At 46.4% G+C, this 19,798-nt stretch overlaps 1 protein-coding gene across 3 annotated transcripts; it reads right to left on the bottom strand.

Moving 5' to 3' along the window:
• Positions 1-1,121: 1,121 nt before the first annotated feature.
• Positions 1,122-19,635, bottom strand: KIAA1191 (KIAA1191 ortholog). 3 transcript variants are annotated; one of them, XM_066591177.1, is made up of 9 exons: positions 19,478-19,635; positions 16,133-16,230; positions 15,872-15,947; positions 12,027-12,217; positions 9,881-9,998; positions 6,301-6,425; positions 3,557-3,660; positions 2,085-2,203; positions 1,122-1,992 (listed from the first exon to the last, which is right to left on the bottom strand). In XM_066591177.1, exons 3-9 carry the CDS (start codon positions 15,897-15,899, stop codon positions 1,784-1,786), a joined length of 894 nt encoding a protein of 297 aa, XP_066447274.1. In that variant the 5' UTR covers positions 15,900-15,947; positions 16,133-16,230; positions 19,478-19,635; the 3' UTR covers positions 1,122-1,783. The 3 variants fall into 3 exon arrangements, with proteins under 3 accessions (XP_066447274.1, XP_066447275.1, XP_066447273.1); XM_066591178.1 differs by lacking the exon at positions 15,872-15,947; XM_066591176.1 differs by lacking the exons at positions 15,872-15,947; positions 16,133-16,230; positions 19,478-19,635 and adding an exon at positions 15,948-16,110.
• Between the last annotated feature and the right edge of the window lie 163 nt (positions 19,636-19,798).

Here is a 19,798-nt window from a genome sequence, read left to right as displayed (position 1 = left end):
GGGGATTAAAAAAAAAAAAAAAAAAAAAAAAAAACCACGACAGGGAGAACAAGCTGCGTAGATATTTTTTACTACAGCTGGGGGGGGGGGGGGGGGAATTTTAAATATAAGCTCTTCCCTGAAAATCACTGCAGGGGTTGCGGGCAGGCCATTGCTGTCAGTGGGGCCACCACCAGCAGCCACGGCCCCATTGAAAGCAAGGCTTGTAACCCAAGTTTTTGCTCTTAAATCAGAGCAAAAAGTTTGGAGAGAGCCTGCTCTCAAGTCAAAAAGCTTGTAAGCTGAGGCCCTCTTAACCCAAGGTATCACTGTAGTTTGCATCACGGTCTGGCATTTTTCCACTTCCTTAAAGGGCATAGTAACAATGGTTTATTCCCGTTACATTCATGTTGCTTTTATTTTTCTAACAGTCTCAATTCATGATGTGAATAAACCTTAAGAGGATAGACTTTTTTAAACTATTGAGATGAGCCTATTCTAATGTCCAAGCACCTGAGTTGTCAAGAGAGCTTCTAATCCTCACAATAGCTCCTGTTTGTACATCTAACACAGATGTGTTCCCTCCAATCTCAGGGTATAAGCACACGGCCCATTTCTCAATCCGAAAATTGGATGGAAATACCACGCATTTATTTGAGTCCGCCTCCTGCATTAGATGTCCGTGTGCTGTCCAATCTGAGTTGCGCTTCAGCATGTCACGATTTCAGCATGTACATACCCTTAATATAATGCTTTCTCCTGCACATTTATCCATAAGGCCTTATTCAGATATGCGTATATCGGTCGGGTTTTCACGCCTGGCCAATATACGCTGCCCCTCTCTACAAGGGGAGGAGGTGGGACGGGAGCTAGTTCACTGAGCTCCCTCGCCACTGTTGCAATGGGAGGAGGTGGGGTGGAACTTAGAGAACAGTAGAGAGGGGGTGGAAGCTCAGTGCACTGTTCCCGGACTGTCCCCCTTTCTCCCCTTGAAGAGAGCGGCAGAGTATATCGTCCGGGAGTGAAAACCAGACAGCTATATGCCCGTCTGAATAAGCCCCAAGTGTCTGACTAGAGTGCCGGACTAAAGTGTAGTCTACCCCTATAAATACATGGTTGTACACCAAATCAAGAACCCGCAATCCATCCGAAGCAGTTTCAACTTTATTTTAACCCAAACACTGGCGCACAGATAATGTGAGGAAACACAAACACAAAATGTATGCAAATAAATTAGAGCCGACAGACTTCAGTGTGCAGTCTCTTTGAAATGGAATGCAAAAATCCTAAGTCTGCATGTGTCATTGTTAGAGAGCGCCACCTGTGTCCGATGCCGTTCGTTACATGCCGAACGGCAAGGCTTTCACTGGCAGTATTACGGCAGATTATAGATCCAGCCCGTCAGTTCAAGTTATACTTTGACTAGCGCACGCTCCACTTTTTTTCTTGCAGCTGATCAACTGATTGATAGGACACAGAAACACAAAGCTAATCTTCACTCTGTTTAGGACGACTACTTGAAGACAGAGGTGGGATCCTTAAGATACGCAGAGAAGTTGAAGAGCAGCTTTGTGAGGAGGGTCATGAGTGCATAGTGGTAGAGGGGTCTCTGAGCAGACATACCTTTGTGAGGGGGAACTTACATCTGATTAGTCATCTCAGAAATAGAATAGTAAAGTCCACAACATGAGTGAAAACGCCATCAACATCTCTCCTCATGAAGGAGCTATCGTGCATGAAATGGGAAGCTTAAGCAGTAACTGGATGCTCCGCTAGGAACACGGTGGAAAGAGAACTGTGCATCTTAGAAGCCGGTGGGAGTGAGTATGTTCATATCCCGTGGCTTCAGGTTGTGGCCTCTGCTAATCTTACTTTCTGATGCAAATTGCGGCATTTCCATCTTAGGTGGCTTGAATGTTATGGGCTCGTCCGCTATTCTGTTGGCCTGAGCCTTCATCAGTTCCATGGCCGTTGGCTTCTGAGCACCTTTGTAGGACTGGACAGTAAAACCACCTGGGTAAAAGGCAGAAAACAACGGGCACAGATGACATGAGCATGCCATTTAGGGGTGGAAACAGGATGTGGCCTTAGGGGCCAGATATTACCTGGGTCTGTGGTAGATTTTTGAACAGCACGAGGCCCAAACATGCTCCATTTGTCTGCATCAGAGCTCTGGAATTCGCCAGCAGGGAGAGATGTAGTGGAGCCCTGACTGAACCACGATCTGTGCAGAACAAAAATGAAGTCTGGCAAACAAGCAGCAATATCGACCAATTTCTAAAAGCTTTTTCTCCCAAATCTAATGGTTAAACACCTAACCCGTAACGCAGGATTAGAGTAGCATTAAGTGTTATCTGCAACCAGTGGTGGGGGTCACTTTCTGATCAGTATGGTCAGATCACTAGGACCCCCACCATTCACAAGACTGCGATCTCAGAGGCTGCAATGGCAGCAACTGCATTTAGCCAAAAAAATTCCAAATCTGTGTTGCACCCCAACCCCACTTTCCCCAATCAAAAACGCATCCCCAAGCCTGTGCATGTGGTCCACGTGATATGTTGGCAGAACTCCTTTAAGGACCTTTAGAATGGATAGGTGCAATAGCAAAAAGGCACAAATTTGTAAGATATGTATTCCTTTTGCAGTGACTGTAAACTTCTATAGTTTTTTTTTTAAAGGCTTCAGGACTGCCCAGTGACTATAAACATCCAGGCAGTCCTTGTTCACCAGGAGTTTTAAAACTTTCCTATAGAGAATCCCCTTAGAGCCTCCCTGCTGTGCAAGAGCTCTGTGATCGGAGTATCTAAGGACAGCTCAATTTACAAAGATGCCTGGAGACCAATCAGCATGGCCTCCAGGTATGTCAGTGAGAAAGCACTCCTCCTCCCTCCCCCCTTCCATCTCAGGCAGCTCCCAGCATGCAGCTCTGTGACCCTGCTACTCCGAGAGCACAGGTCACATAGCTTTGCCATACACTTAGTGTGGTGAGACCCCACAGATCAGACTGACACCCGCACCAATCCTGCAAAGATGGGTCTGCAAGTTCATTACACCCCCTGCAGTGACATCAGATTGAATATAGCCAGGGACAGCGCCTGCACTCCACTCGTTCCAAAAGGGCCCACAGAGATGGCAGCGTACAAGCACTTGGCTATCTCCATCAGCCCCACTAAAATTAATGGGGTGGCACAACGCCAATGTGGCCTCCGGCTGCATTCAATCTATCCTCACTGTGGGTCGGCGGGGCGATCCCGTAGTGACAAGAAAAGAGGACACTGGACCCCCATTCACAGTATCAGTGACTGAGACTTAGCCATCCTTTGGCTTGGTGATAAGTTAGTTAGGAGACAAACCAAGTAAATGTCCGAATAAAAACAAATGCCTCTATCACAAAAAAAAAACCAAAATTTGATATTAGTGGTTTTGAAGCGTTACCCAAGCAGAAAATAAGATGTGCAAGCAGATGTTTACACACAAACCAAGAATCATCATCTGTCCTCAAGGTGTTGTAAAGCATAAAGAGAGCGGCACAAGTGGCCCACGTTGTTCCTTGTGTAAGACAGTCTATGCACATTACCTTCGCATCTGTTTAGGAGAGGAGCCCGGAGTGCTGCATGGAGTGGACTGCGCCGATGTGCTTTGCTTATCTTCACTGGATTCCCCGTTTTGCATTTTTAACTTCTGTTAAAGGGAAAGAGAACCGAACATTTAATGTGTATAGCTAGTGAAAAGCTCACCGAGTGCCCAAACAACACGGTGGAGCCTGCGCCACGTTCTTTACATAAGGGTACTCTTTATAGTTATGGCAAAGAGGCAGCCGGAGACCTGGTTCAGCGAGAAGTCAGCAGACGTGTGACAGCCACGACTAGGCGCTAGCAAACAAACCTGTACTGATGTAGATCTGCACAGCTGAAGCAGCAGGCTACCAGCTCACTAGTAATCACCAAAATATAAAGTGACCCCAAATATCACACTATTAAAATGCTGAAAACTGCATGCGCAGTGACAGGATCATTGGGCCTTCTGTGCAGCCCTGGCGCTGTCCGAATCGGAGCACAGAATACTTGTGACTAATAAGAACATTGGAAGCAAGAGGGTAAGTTCACACAAGATAGATGGACGCTTCAGGTGCAGAAGCCCATGCCGTTCTACATCCAGACTCAGCGTGGCTCATACTGCAAGTGCCTCATGAAACAGCCATGTGAGCCTTCCTAGGGGTAGGTTCACACAGGGGAAGTCACCATGGAAAAAAATTCCACATCCTTTTGACACAGTTTATTGTGCGGATCCACTTGCACAATTTTTCCTGTCACTGGGCAAAAGCTGCACGCCAAATCTCAATGCAGAAAAAAAAAAAAAAAAAAACCATTTAGGCCTCATGTCCACGGGGAAAAAAATCAGAACCGCTGCAGATTCTCCATGGAGAATCTGCAGCAGGTCCCTCCTGCCCCGCGGACATGAGCGCTGAAAATAGGAATAAACTCACCTCCCATCCGCTCCGTTTCTTCTCTTCGCTGCGGCGTCATCTTCTGTGCGTCGCGGCCGGATCTTCTTCCTTCGGCTCGGCGGATGCGCATGATGACGTCGGTGACATGCCCCGCGCATGCGCCGTCCCGAAGAAAAAAGATCCGGCCGCGACGGAGAGAAGATGGCGCCGCGCGAAGAGAAGAAACGGAGCGTGTGAGTAAATCCCGATTTTTGTCTCCCGCGGATCCGGACGGCTTCCATAGGCTTCAATAGAAGCCCGCGGGAGACCCACACGAAAATGGAGCATGGTCCAGATTTTTTCATGCTCCATTTTTTTTAAAATCCTTTTTATTGACCATCCGCGGGTATTTATCTACCCGCGGGTGGTCAATGCATCCCTATGGGGTGCGGATCCGCGGGCAGGAGAAGAGTTAAAATCCGCTGCGGATTTTAATTCTTATTTTGCCCGTGGACATGAGCCCTTATGCGTCCAGGAGTGAAATGTCATTTTTTTTTGTTTCTGCTTGGAGATTTCGCATGCAGATTTTCCCCCCATTGACAGGGCAAGAATCCATGTTGAGAAGATGCTGATTTTAGGGCAGAGTTCACGTGGTATTTTTCAATAGTAAATTCCGCCGTGTGAACTTACCCTAAGTGGTAGTGAGATCAGTGCAAAACCTAGAATACTCCAAGTGAGGACAAGCAGGCAGGAGCCGGCTATTCAGTAAGGGTGGAAAAGCTCCTACATAGTATTACATAAAGTCCCAGCACTTCTTACAGAATAGGAGCTAAATGGGGCTGTGCACCTGAAGAGTCATGAAGTACAAAGGTCTGTGTGTCTGCGTGTAAAGGCCTCGTCCACACCAGCAGGGAATGGCCATTTTTTAGTGTCACAAAAATTAAGGCATCACAATTGCATCACTGACATTAAACAGTAACAATTCAGCTTTACTTCATTTTCTTGGAAAAAAAAAAAAAAAATAGTAGCCCGTTGCTGCCCCATGACATAAGTCACTGACAGGTAAGCATGAATGTAAATTGCCATACAATTACACAAGGATGGTGCAGCCACTGGAGAGGTACCGTAACCCCATCAGCACCCCTGCAAAGTGATCATCGGGCACAGATGGGTTACCATAGTAGCTGGGTGCCTAATTAAGCCCCCACCCTCAGGTTTGGCCATCTCGGCATACCTATTAAGCTCTAACAGAGGCCATCAGGCAAAATAAAATGCAATACAAGCAGGTATTGCAGTGTGTGATCCCTTGATCATTTTTCTAATAATGTTAAATCCACTACTGAACAAGCAAAAAAATCGTAAAACCTTTTAAACCCCAAACAAGACACCCACACCTTGAATCAAAAACCTCCATTGAAAATGCTACAAAAAAATAAATAAATAGAAATTCTAAAGCAAGATTGTCTGCAGCATTTGTCAAACAAACATTTACACAATTCTGCTAGTAGTGGTAACACTTATGTCTTGGGCAGACACTGTGGGAGAATAAGGCCAGAGTTAGATAAGGCACTTGTCTAATGCAGCGTAAAGGGAGTGATGGCCCAAAGTCTCAAAAGGTTTTAGCATGTGTAATTTTATAGGAAAGTTAAAAAAATGCATCATGCAGGTTTCACAAAAACGCAAGGCCTCAATCCGTACAAGGAGTGCCGTTGATCAAACTATAGTCTTAAAGACACACATGCAGATACAGCATTATAAGCAAAATACTAAGGAGAAAGGAATCGGCAAAGCAAAAGCACCGACTAAACCATCAACAGACACAGCAGGTAAAGTGCACACTACAGGGGAGGAAGACAGAATCTGAGTACATGTTAGAGAGCAACCACAAGTCTTACATGCAGGGCCTCCGCCACACGATGGTATTTGGTCTCTTCGGCAGTAAGGCCCTTGTGTGGAGTGTAGCCGGCATCCCTGAGACCGGCTTGCTGCTCGAATCGCTGAATACTCTCCTGCGTATGCTCTGCAATGGAAGACATTTGCACACACAGCTTTCAAGCGGGTGCCAAAGCCAGAGACTGACGGGAGCGTTCCTCCTCCATCATAGCAACACAATGCACAGACATACTGGACAATGAGAATTAGCACTCAGAACGGTGTTAGATGTCAGAAGGAGAGAGCCGTTCAGCCGGAGTGTGTCAGCTTTATTCTCCACTCATACAAAGTTACAGTTTACATTTAAAGGTAATATCAGATAGGCTGCCTGCGGACGGCCTGGTCGGATCCCAATGCAAGAATTCTCGCAGTGGGACCCGACCCGAGCCCCTGCAGGCACCAGCGCGGCACTCACCTGCTCCCGCGGCTCTGTGATGTCCTGGCTGCCACCCAGCAGGCGCATGCGCAGAGCGGAGCCAGCGGCCGGGGAGTGGGATTTCTGTGCGGGGCTCTGTGAGCCCCGCACAGAAATAGAGCATGCCGCGAGTCGCGGCCGTCTGCCTAGGATTGCTACCATAGGATTTCGTTTTCTAACGCAATCCTATGGCAGCTTCCACTGGCGGAAATTCTGCAGGAAATCCCGCCACTAAATTTCCGCACATGTGCAGGGGGCCATAGCCTGAAAGAAAAGTACTTTATGTTGTAAACAAATAGCAATTCAGCTGCACTGCCGTTATGCAGGATCTTTAGGTTGTAACAGCTATTCCACGTCCAGCACTAGAGACCCAGAGGACGTGGTGGGCAGTCACAGGCTTCAGCAGCCATGGAAGAATAATCGCTGAAGCTTGAGATGTCCAGATGCCCGCTCAGGCTGCTGAATGGCAGGTGCCAGGGCTCCAGCACTGGAGGAGGCAAGGTTTAAAAAAAAAAAAAAAAAAACACACAAAAACAAGAAGTTCCTGAAAACCCCTTTAGAGGAGCTGTCACCTCTCCTGGCATGTTTTAGTAAATACTCATAATTCTGGAGCATCTTTTCTTAGTACTTGTGTTATTTCTGTTACTTCTCCTACAAAGCTATACCAGTAGAATCATAGAATGGTAGAGTTGGAAGGGACCTCCAGGGTCATCGGGTCCAACCCCCTGCTCAGGGCAGGATCACTAAACCATCCCATACAGATATTTGTCCGGCCTTTATTTGAACACTTCCTTTGAAGGAGAACTCACCACCTCCTGTGGTAACCTGTTCCACTCATTGATCCCCCTCACTGTCTAATATCTAATTTGTGTCTACTCCCTTTCAGTATCATCCCAGTGCTTCTAGTCTTTCCTTGTACAAATGAGAATAGGGCTGATCCCTCTGCACTGTGACAGCCCTTCCGGTGTTTGTAGACAGCTATTAAGTCTTCTCTCAGCCTTCTTTTCTGCAAGCTAAACATTCCCAGATCCTTTACCCGTTTCTCATAGGACATGATTTGCAGACCGCTCACAATCTTGGTAACTCTTCTCTGAACTTGCTCCAGTTTGTCTATGTCTTTTTATAAGTGGGGTGCCCAGAACTGGACCCAGTATTTCAGATGAGGTCTGACTAAGGAAGAGTAGAGGGGGATAATTACCTCACGTGATCTAGACTCTATGCTTCTCCTAATACATCCCAGAAATGTGTATGCCTTTTTTGCTGCTGCATCACATTATTGACTCATGTTCAGTCTGTGATCAAGTCTTTTTCCCAATGTGCTGCTTAGTCCAATTCCTCCCATTCTGTATAGCCATTACCATCCCCCCTGTCCGTAGAAGAAGTCCCTACACATACTATTCAGTGCTGCACATTGTTAGGTTGTAGAAACATGTCTCACTAACATAGCAGATGGTACCACCCAGTTGTCAATTTATTCATAGATTTCCTGGAGGAACAACTAAGGAATCACACAATACTAAACTCCAGCAAAAGATTCTCTAGAATTATTTCATGACAAATTAAAGTATTTACTAAAAACAGGCAAGCGTTTAATGTCTATTTAATAAATATTTCTACTCTTCATAAAACAAAGCTGGAGCATCTTTCTTTGTAACCCTGAATAGTGCAGTTCATTATCCCTCCTATAAAATGTATGAGTACATTGACAACCGGATGTTTCCATTTAGGAATTTGTCCCTACAAAGTCCAATCATAGTAGGTAAGGCCAAAAAAAACAACAAAAAAAAAAAACAACCTATATGTCCATCCAGTTCAGCCCATTACCCCCCAATGTTGATCCAGAGGAAGGCATTACTGGCTGCACCAGATTCTATAGGGACACACTTTTGGAAAGAGAAATGGTGACACTGGTAAGAACAGAGGAACAGCACAACTCAGTTATCAGAAAAGATACTCAAGAATTGTTACCACATAGGAACAAAACAGACACGTTAGGAGTGGCGGCAGGTCCTTTTTAGGTTTTGGGGAAAAACGGGATTTAATTACTGACATTATAGTATAAAGTGTCAGCTGATTTAGTAGATTGCACCGTTTTGGGTTTAAGTTAGGTTTCCACTCAGACTAGATCAGTCCCGGCCGGCGGTCTGACTCCAGTGATACATTCATTGTGTCATGCAAATTACCCAACTGCTGCAAACGGAAGATGGACAGCGGAACTAGAAGACACACCTTCCTTTCTGCAATGCTGGAAAACCCTAGCCGTGTAATTGTGGCAGGTAAAGCAGGTTCTGTTTGTCTATGTGATATCCAGACTGCTAATTAGTGTTCTCCAAATAAAGCGAGCAGAGCCCACAGCGTCTTCAGTCTTACCAGAGTAAACAAGGAGCAGATGGCAGAAGAACCTGCTGACGTTCAACCAGGCAGCAAATACCCTCCAGAGATGCTGGGGTATCCGCTCGCTCCAGAGTAGCAACGTGACATACAGAGCTGGTATGCATCTTATATAAACACGTGTCCATATCACATAGTCTTCAAAACGCAAGACCAAAAGCCAGCAACATATGGTTTGCATGCACAGTGAAGGCTGTCAGGAGTCACACCTCTTGCCATGTCTACTAGGGGAGCCGATTTATTATCCAAAGGGCTTGTGACTAAAAGTTATTCCCTATTCAGAGGTTATGAAATAACCAAGTTATGGTGCCATGTGATGCATTTTTTCAAGTAATTGCCCATCCCGCAATCTAACACTGTTGCCCTCTGAAGGTCGTGCGGCGCTGGAAAATCTCTCTCTCTATATATATATATATATATATATATATATTATATATATATAACACACACAATACATCACATGACCGCCTATAGCCTAACAGCACCAGAACTACAAAACGTAGTTTATGGTGCTGCGGGGACGTGACTGGTTCCCTTTAAGTTTGTGTGTGTCAAACTCCATTTGCAGCAGTTGTCAATAAAGATACCTGACTTACTCGGCATGGTGTTCAAGGCCCCCGGAGTATATACATAAGTATTTTGTTGACCCCGTGTGTACAGAAAGAGCTGTACTCCCCCTCATACAGCAGCATAATCCTCACAATTCATGATTAGAGCTATAGAAAAGACCACCTTACTTGTTATAAGAGAGTTCATGATGACAGAGGTTGCTTTGGCTTTCACCACAGGGACCTTCTCCACAGAAGTGGAATGGGGCAAGGCAGGTGGGGGCATGCTATTATCCCCATCCTCAACCTGCTCAGAGAGGGAGAGGGGTGGGGGGTGTACAGGGTCACAAAATGAGGGTGGAGATATGTGGGAAGGGAAGAGGGGGGAAAAAAACAAACATAGTAAATACGTTTTACTAGGTAGTCAGGTTTTATTTTCTATTCTAGAAGTATTCTATTGCACTGTACAGGAGTAGAGAAACATGGCGGCTTTCTTCCAGAAACAGTGCTACATCTGCTCACAGGTTGTGTGCGGTATTACAGCTCAGCCCTCTTCATCTCAATGGATCTATGCTGCAATATCAGACTATGGGCAGGTGTGGTGCCATGTTTTTCTAATCCTGGACAACCCCTTCAAAAAAAGGGGTGTCCTCTCCTCAGCTAGTCATGGCTGAGATGGGAACAACCCCTTTAAGGAAAAGCTCATGAACAGAGTCTGCATTTGGCTACAGATGTTCCTTCTTATCCAACCCCAATCACATCACGCCACAGTTCCCCGTTTTTATTGTAGTTATGTAATATTTTATTTCCATGCAGTTTTACCCATGCAACTATTCTTCATGGAGGTGTTCTAAAATACTTCTACATGACCGGACTAGTTTGTATAAAAGTTACGGTTACTTCTAGGAAACTTATACCACTTCTAGGTGTGTGTGTGTGTGTGTGTTTATTTTATTGCAGCATCACGAAAGTTAACAATCACATAATGCAGAGCAGTTTCCAATATGGTTATCCCCATTCATGTCAATGAGATCAAACCACAGAAAAACCATGTAATACATCCATCAGAAAGGACAAGGGGCAGTTTTTAAAAACTACAACTGCAGTGAAATCCCGCATTAATGTAACACTCATACTAGCTTTTTTAGAATCAATATAGTCAAATTGAAAAATGGTACCCTGCAGTAAATGCAGTAGGTACAACTGAAAGTAATAGCAGGGACCACTGAGAGCACTATTCCTATTATGCCCTATGTGCTATTGCAACCTGCACAAGAAAAGTCAGAGTTCTGCCCCGACCTGACAAAGCCGATTCCGTGTAAGTGTCCCTAAGGCCGGGCTCACACGGCCATATGCATAAAACACTGTGCGAGTCATGCAGGGTTTTACGGTTGTGGAGCCGGCCTAGCACCACATATGGCAGTGCTATTATACGGAGCATGGCAGCGTATCTCACGCACGCTGTCATGCACTGTTTTGTTTACATTCCTGCAATGTCGCGTCTGTACGCCGCCCATACAGCAATGCTACTGCATATGATTGGTTAACATATGCAAAAAAAAAAAAAATGTGTATTCGAAGAAATGGCTCTTGAAATTTGATTTAATACATCACCAATTTCATCCCGTCACATGTGAACAAGGCCTAATGCCTGAATTGGGCATAAAAACCAAATATATCTATATATATATCTATATCTATATCTATATACACACACACACACCTCTCTTCTTTCAACTATAAGCATTGTAATAGTGTATCTAATACCCTCCAATAATATAAGAAAAGCAGAGCAACTCAATCCATCTGAGCCACAACTTGTGAGTTGCAGGATATAACAGATACACATGGATGAATGTAGTTGCTCTTTCCCACTAGCATTAGGGAGCTGTGTAAGAGACTTTGTGAGCATCATTTAGATACTGCGTAAACCAATGGTTACTAGGAGATCCCATAGGTTTGGGGAGAGGCTGTATACGGTGCCGAGCACAATACTGAAGAGGACATTTGTGAGGAGGGCCCAATGAACGTCTCTCAGCCAATCAGCACAGCGGAGAACACTCCTGGCAACTGCTGGTTGGCCAATAGGAGCTGATAGGGCTTCTATCACATCGCTGTCTTTTTCAGCTGAATGCCAGGTAGAGTATAGGGTCTTTAAATCTCTGGTTTCCGGAGCTCCTCGATGTCCTCAAAGTGCCTCTGTTTTATGTCAATGGCACATTAACAATAAAGGAGTAAATGTGAATTACATCTGCATGTCTAAGAGCACAGCGAGTTGTCGTGGATTTAAGAAGTGGACTATGAAACCACACCGGTGTGTATCCTTCCCGCGTACCTTAGACAGCTTCTGGTATTTGCGTTCTGGGATAACGGGATTTCTCCATAGGGTGTTACTGCACATATCCGATGAAGGCGGCGTCATCGGTGCTGTATCCTCCAGAGCATCGTCATAGCTGAAAGCACGACGGTGCATCCCGATCGGCAGGGACATTTTACCTAGGAGCCCACTTGAGCTGTGCTCAATGGCTAAAGACAAACAACTACTTACTACATACGTTTAAGTGAACTGCCATATAACTAGCACTGTATCACCAAGACAGACACTAACCAAATCTATACTGAAACCTGAAAGTCACAACAATTTTTTTAATTAAAAACCATTAAAACAATAACTCATGAGAGCATGCCTCAGACTGACAGATTAAATATTACCACCGACATTGTGTTTTAGTACTAAACCTCCTGGCCATCCTATGGTGGTAAAAATACATTGTATGTAAGGCTGAAAAAAAAAAAAAAAAAGACATAGGTCCATCCAGTTCAGCCTATTACCCCACATTGTTGATCCAAAAAGGAAAAAAAACAAGCAAAAAACACAACACACTTCCCCATTATGGGGGGGGGGGGGGAGGGAATTCCTTCCCGACTCCAATCTAGCCTTCACGTAAAATGATTAGCAGCGGTGGTCAGACAGCCCGACATTGTATGCCTACAAGTGGGTGTCCAGGTTAAACAAAATGACTTAAAAGGGGTAGTGGACATTCATACGAATGCTAGGAACCCGATCAGTCACTAGAATGGAGGTCTCAAGCCACGTCCATTCCTCCTCACAGCACAACTGCAGCGAGGACATCAAACATGCACTGTGGGGCTAACGGAACAGCAGAGCATTGCACTGGGATGGCTCAGGCAGTTCAATAGACAGTAGCCAACAGACATGCCACTTCATTCCAGTTCCTCCTCACTGCAGTTGTGCTGCGGGGAGGAAAGGGGTCTAAATGATCAGATAGTCATCACTTCTTTACAGGTTAGATATAAGGCCTCCTTCCCACAAACGGATTTCCGCCGCGTAATTCGTGGCAAAAATCCGCTGCGTTGCCCGCAGCTATTAGGTTCTATTGAACCCAATAGCTCAGGGCACACGGTGCGGAATTCCACCGCGGAATTCCGCACCGTGAAATCTCCCGTCCTCACCCGCGGCATGCTCTATTTGCCGCGGGTGTACGCGCTGACGGCTTCCATTGCAGTCAATGGAAGCCGTCCGTTCACGCTATCTCCCGCCGTAACACAGCGGAAGATAGCGTGAAAACGCTTTCCCGCCTACGGCCGGCCGCGTCATGTGACGCGGTGGGTGTGTCATGTGACGCGACGGCGGAAAGCGGGGAAGCGTCATGTGGGAGCGAACACACCGGATCCGCTGCCAAGTATGGGGTCTCTGGGGGGGCGCCGTGACGGGCTTCGCCGCGGAATATTCCGCGGCGGAGCCCGTCATGCTCATGTGCAGCCGGCCTAAGTGTCCACTGTGGGAAAAGCCCTTTAACCCCTTAGTGATGGAGCTTTTTTGCTTTTTTACATTTTTGTTTTTTCCTACTCCCTTTTAAAAAAATCGTAGCTCCTTTATTTATCCATCGACGTCGCTGTATGGGGGCTTGTTTTTTGCGGGACGAGTTGTATTATTCAATGGTGCTATTTATTGTACCATATAATGTACTGAAAAACTTTTTAAAAATTCTTAGCGGAGAGAAATGGAAAAAAAAAACGACATTCCACCATCTTTCGGTGCGTCCTGTTTCTACGGCGCACAAACTACAACAAAAACGACCTGATATTTTTATTCTATGGGTCAGTACGATTGCTACGATACCAAACTTATATAGTATTGTTTTTGCTGCAGTACTTTTATTTTTTATTTTTTTAAAGATATTTAATTTTTTTCAATTATTTTCTGCGGTCATTTTGTGCGCGCAATAACTTTATTTTTTCGTTGACGTAGTTGAGCAAGGGCTCACTTTTTGCGGGATGTCCTGTAGTTTCCGATAATATCAATTTGGAATACATACGACTTTTTGATCGCTTTTTATTGCGTTTTTTTCTGGGAGACAGGGTAACTAAAAAGTGTATTTCTGGCGTCCTTAATTTTTTTTTTTTTTCAGACGACGTTCACCGTGCAGAAAAAATAATGCACTACTTTGATAGATCTGACTTTTACGGACGCGGCGATACCAAATACATATTTTTATGATTTAGATTTTTTAATAATAGATATGGCAAAAGGAGGGGGGGGGGGGCGAGTTAAACTTTTATAACTTTTTTTTTTTTTTTTTTTTAACAATTAAAAAAACTTTCTTGATTATTTTTTTACATTACTTTGAAGTCCCCCCTGGGGGACTTTAACATGCGATGCTTTGATCGCTCCTGCAGTATGACGTAATGCTATAGCATTACGTCATACTGCTTTTTTACAGGCAGTCTAGTCTATGAAGCCACCCTGTGTGGATGGCTTGATAGGCAGTCTGCTAAGGCAGCCCTGGGGCCATTCATTAGGCCCCCGGCTGCCATGACACCTGCACGGCTCCCCCGATCTCACCGCGGGGGGGCCGTGCGGGACCCCCGAAAAGCGTTTGGGGGATTTAAATGCCGCTGTCAGAAGTGACAGCGGCATTTAAAGGGTTAATAGCCGCAATCGGCCGAGCGAAGCTATTGCCCACGGGTGTCAGCTGTAATAAACAGCTGATGCCAGCGCTGTATGGAGGGAGATAGCGGCGCTACCTCCCTCCATACACATCCTGCAACAGCAGGACGTAGTTTTACAATAGGGCTGTCACTAAGGGGTTAACATTCGGGTCAGGAAGTTGCTGGAAGCTATCCAACAACAACAAACACCCATATCGGAAACATCTAGGACAATGCTGTATGAGCTGGTTGAAAGATAAGGAGTAGATCAAGGCATCTAAAGCCAAGGGTTGGCTGCTTCATACACTGTATCAGTAGGCAAAAATGAAATGGTCTGGAAAAAAAAAAACACTATTTTGTAGAAATTTAGTTTTCCAAGCACAGTAAACTCCACTGATGAGAGCGCAAATCGCTTTAAGTCACAAAACTCTGCTGAAAAGAAAAACACGTTTAAACATTAGCAAGTGGCACTTGTTCCTCCCAAGCACACCAGTGTCTAATACAGCGATCCTACCATCTACCACAAATCATTAGGAATTGCGCAGTGGGTAGGAGCGCCACGGCAAGCTTCAAGCCTTATGTCCTGATTTCATCTGACAGCAGGCGGTACATAACAGATCTGCCAGTAGTGAGACCCCTAGTGGACGCCACTTTACAGAGATTTTTCAGCACAGAAAACGTCATTTTTTGTAAATAGCGATTTTTCAGTTTTGCTGTTTACGTTTGTTGAAATGACAAGGACCATTCAGATAGGCCGAGGCTGTATTCAGACAGCTGTATTCCAGGGGCCTGTGTATTACATTGAATGGGCCCTTAAGCCTGTATAAATGGAAAGTTCTATAACTTTCTAATATATTTAGCGTTTCCATTTCGCACCATTTTCAATAGATTAGTTTGCTGTCAGTGAATGAGAACATCCTTGATTACATTCACACACTGCAGACCTATAACATAGCCAGTCCTAGAGCTGGTAGATACAAGTATCCGGTCTAGGGAACATCCTGGACCAAAGAACACACTGAAGCAAACTAGCAGAGAGGTTCTGCAGCCGCTGATGTGTTCGCCTAGACCTCTAACCTGAGGCACATGGTGCACCGTTACAAATCCTAAACCTTCCTGTGAATGCAAGCCTTGTTATGTTACTGATCAGACCTATACGCCACTATAACGCCCCTGCCAACACCTGCTCATGGCTACCACAGTCTACAGGTAGAAGAGTTCTGTTACCAGGTACATCAGGTTGTCTCGATGCCATTACAGATGCTGATTGTTCTATGGACTCCCAGAATCTATTTGTGGTTACCTGGTAAAGATAAGAATCTGTCCATTACTGAAGAAGACAAGGGTGATGGAAAGCACACAGGCATGGATGATGGGGAAGCACAATGACAAGTGAGCCATGTAATGCTACAGAGGTGAGGAGTCAGCAGTGACAGGATCCATCTACACACCGCCCGTCTGACAGGAGACAAGCGGCTCAGGTCTTACCAGGCTGCTGTGCGATGAGGCTTATGTGGAGCGATCACCCTGGAACATAGTGCAAGTAACGCAGAATCCCTGAAGAGAGGGGGGTCCATGCAGGGTCCCTGGGGGCCAAAGAGGAAGGGACATTAAATACACAAGAAGCGACAACATCTTAGAGGTTTGGTAGACAATTAGTATAAGCATCAACCACCCGATGACCATCACAACACCCGTATGATCTGTAGGGAGTATGCATGTGTGACCGCACCTCATGTTAACCCCTTCAGTCTCTGCATGCCGAGATATACGGCAGTCAGCCCCATACACTGGACTTGGCCCAGCTTACAATACCCGGCCAGCGCACAGACGTTATACACAAGGTGTGGTTTTCAGACTTATTGGGAATAAGGGGACATGGCTTCCCAGACAAAGCTTTAAGAGCCCTTGTCACCTCGACTATATACTTGTATTCCCCATAATAGGACAGTTCTGGAGCAGCTTTTCTTAGAGCTCCGTTCCCCCATTATTCCTCCTGGAAGTCTTATGAGTGCAGTGTCGGTGATCTGGGAGCGGCACCACCTGACCAGCGGCACTACACTCACCCGACGCCGCCAGGTACTGGTCGATGGGTGCGCTGATAGCATGAAGACTTGGAGCTGAGGGGAGGGCTGTATCTTCTGGAATCAGCTGGGGATCTGCAGCTGACTTGGGGTCACAATTCACCAATGGTGCAGATTTTGACTCCGTTTTGGATGTAGAAATGCTGCGGAATTTGCCATGAATATTCCACTGCCTGTCCACAACGTATAGATTTACCCTAAGGCTGGGTTCACACAGGCGGATTTGCCGCGGAAATTCCGTGCGGAATTTTGGCGCGGCAAATCCATCTGCGGCCGCTAATCCCGGGATTAGCCAGCCATGTGGATGAGATTTCTGAGAAATCTCGTCCACACGGGACGGCAAATCCACCGCGGCTAAGCCGACCGCAGCATGTCCATTTTTTTCCCTGCTGCAGCTGCGCTCTCCTCTATGGGAGCGCCAGCCACAGCGGAAGAGCGAGCGTCCGGGCCGCTTCAAAGCTGCCACAGGTTTTGCAGCAGCGGTTCTCCCGGCAGAAATCTCGCGTTCTTTTGCTGTGGCCAAACCGCGAGATAACCACCGAGAATCCGCCCTGTGAGAACCCAGCCTAAAAGAGCGCACGGACTGAAAATACACTTACGTGAATTAGGCCTAGAGATTAAAGTCCTATAGAAAATGCAGAAGAAATGGTGACCCAAAGTGCCGGCTTGGAGAAAGAAAAAAAAAAGATCCATAAAGAAATAGATACGCATTACGGTCCCCAGAAGTGTCAGACAAAAGCACCCCGTAAGGGGACCGCAAGAATTTATCAATCTATGGGGACCTTAAAAACAATTTGGCCTCCCTCACACGGTGCTTTACTTTTGAGCAACTCATCGTTGATGAGGTGCACGAAAAGCCCCAAAACAGAACCGACTCCGCCTGAAAATCACAGCACTTTCCAGCGCCGTGATCATGTGGCGGTCAGAGACACTCTGAAAACAATGGCGGCTCTGACAGCCTCTAGCGCAGCGCCTGCTGAGAAGAAGCCTCGGTGCTCCTTGGATCTGGTTTTTTCTCTCCAATGGAATAGATAGCAAGGAAAAGATTAAAATCAAAACAAACAGAAACCATTGTGTACCAGCGAGTAAACGGAGCGGATAACTTATCTGGTTTGTATTCTATTGTCTTATAGCCCATTTAAAAACGGCTCCGTAAAAGGACATTAAAAACAAAAGCCAAAGGCAGCCTCCGGCCCATCCCCCGCCGACTACGGGAGAGAGAAGACAGCGTCTGAGTGCTCATATGAAAAAGGAAATAACTGGAGTATAAACAACACACAGCATATCCCACCGAGATCAAAGGGACTCAGACAGTGGGGTCGGATCCCCTGCGACAATTCTCGCATCGGGACCCCATCAGCACCCCTGCAGAGACCAGTGCAGCACTCACCTCTCCCGCAGCTCTGATGTGCCAGCTGCCACCCAGCTGGCGCATGCCAGAGCAGAGCCGGCGCGCCTCTGCGAGACCCGGACAGAATAGAGCGTGCTGTGATTTGTTTTCCGCATGTGATTTCACGAGAACAAATTGCGGCCGTCTGCTAGGATTGTGTTTTTCAATGCAATCTTATGCAGGCGTCCAGAGGCAGAAATTCTGCGGGAAATCCCACCCCGGAATTTCCGCCCGTGTGCAGAGGGCCTTAAGGCCCCATTTACACGGAACAATGATTGCTCAACCGGCAGTCTGAGTGACAGTTTTGAGCAATTACCTTTGCATACTCTATAATAGCTAATTAGCTACCATGATAGCTGTGAGAACAATGCAGCTGTTTGTATATTGAAACAGCTGCATTGTTGTCAAAGCTTTTAGCTGGTGCCGCGCTGAAAACTGCCAGCAGGATGCCGGCTGAAAGAATACGATCAGTGTCGCCTGCTGAGAAAAAAAAAAAAAAAGTGATATATATATATATATATATATATATATATATATCTCAACACGTGGCGCTGATAAGGCTCATCGCTGGCCGTGCGTTTAGACGCAACAGTTATTACTCAAAAGATGACTTGAGCAAATTTTAAGCAGGAATCGTGTCTAAATGGGCCTTCAGGCCGCTTGCACACGGCCGGATTTGCACCGTGGAGTTCGGAGCCGGGCCCGCCTCAGGATCCGCAGCAAATACCGCTCATCGCAAAAATGATTCTTCATGCACACGAGTGGAAACCAACTGCGGCCTCCGGTCACGGATTTGACAAAAAAAAACAAAAACCCACACAACAAAAACACACAAACAAAAACACACAGATCACCACCAACTACTGCGCATGTCTGACGGCGAGCCGTGCGGACCATCTGCAGAAAAAGTGAAGAATGTCAGGTACGCGTGGATGCCAGCTGGGCACAGGGTGGGACTCCACTGTGGGCTGCCGCAAAAAAACAGAGCGCCAAACTATCGTGCAGTGGTTGGGTTATTATGTGATGTTATGGCATAGTAACATTAAAAACACGGCCTACCCCACATAAACCAGCCGGCCCATCCCCCATCACCCCCCCCCCCCCCCCCAAGCAAATTAGGGGGGGGGGGGATCATTCAAATGGTTAAAAAAACAAAAACAGCCATAAAAACGTTGCAAAATGCCGTGCGAAGCCCGCCACGTATTACAGCCCGCCGTCACCATGGAGACACCACACGAGGGGACCGGCAGGCCGAACCGAAGTGTCCCCTCACACAGGTAGTGGCCTCCGCGCTGGGGGGGGGTAAGGGGCTACAACTGGCCCAGTAATACTGCGGGCTGTCAGTCGCCGGCGGCTCACCTGCAGAGCTGCGGCTCCCTCCTCTGTACTAGAACTCGCCCGTCCTTCTCTCCCGTATTATACACCGAGGACTGGAGATGCTGAGGTAGCTCGACACAGAAGAGGCCATTATCCACTGTAGAATGGCGACCGGAAATAAGACACACTACGCATGCGTGACTAGGCAGGGACGTGGAACAGGAGTGCGCATGCTCAGTGCATTTTTGTTTTTTTCGTTCTTGCTCTGCGAAGCGCCGTCGGCCATGATTACTGAGGGAATGAGAGTAGTGCGCATGTGCGAATATTACCGAGTGTATCTTTCCTTAGCCTATAGGACGCGAT

Source organism: Eleutherodactylus coqui, chromosome 2 (assembly GCF_035609145.1).
Source record: "Eleutherodactylus coqui strain aEleCoq1 chromosome 2, aEleCoq1.hap1, whole genome shotgun sequence".
Taxonomy (NCBI): domain Eukaryota; kingdom Metazoa; phylum Chordata; class Amphibia; order Anura; family Eleutherodactylidae; genus Eleutherodactylus; species Eleutherodactylus coqui.
Note: the sequence above shows the minus strand (reverse complement) of the source record. Positions and strands in the feature narration are given on the sequence as shown.

Excerpts from the sequence above, each read along its gene's own strand:
- KIAA1191 (XM_066591176.1), bottom strand. The coding sequence starts at position 16,011 with ATGCCTGTGTGCTTTCCATCACCCTTGTCTTCTTCAGTAATGGACAGA. Across the intron at positions 9,999-12,026 it reads AATACCAGAAGCTGTCTAAG|GTTGAGGATGGGGATAATAG; the intron begins GTACGCGGGAAG and ends CTCTCTGAGCAG. Across the intron at positions 1,993-2,084 it reads AAAATCTACCACAGACCCAG|GTGGTTTTACTGTCCAGTCC; the intron begins GTAATATCTGGC and ends CCTTTTACCCAG.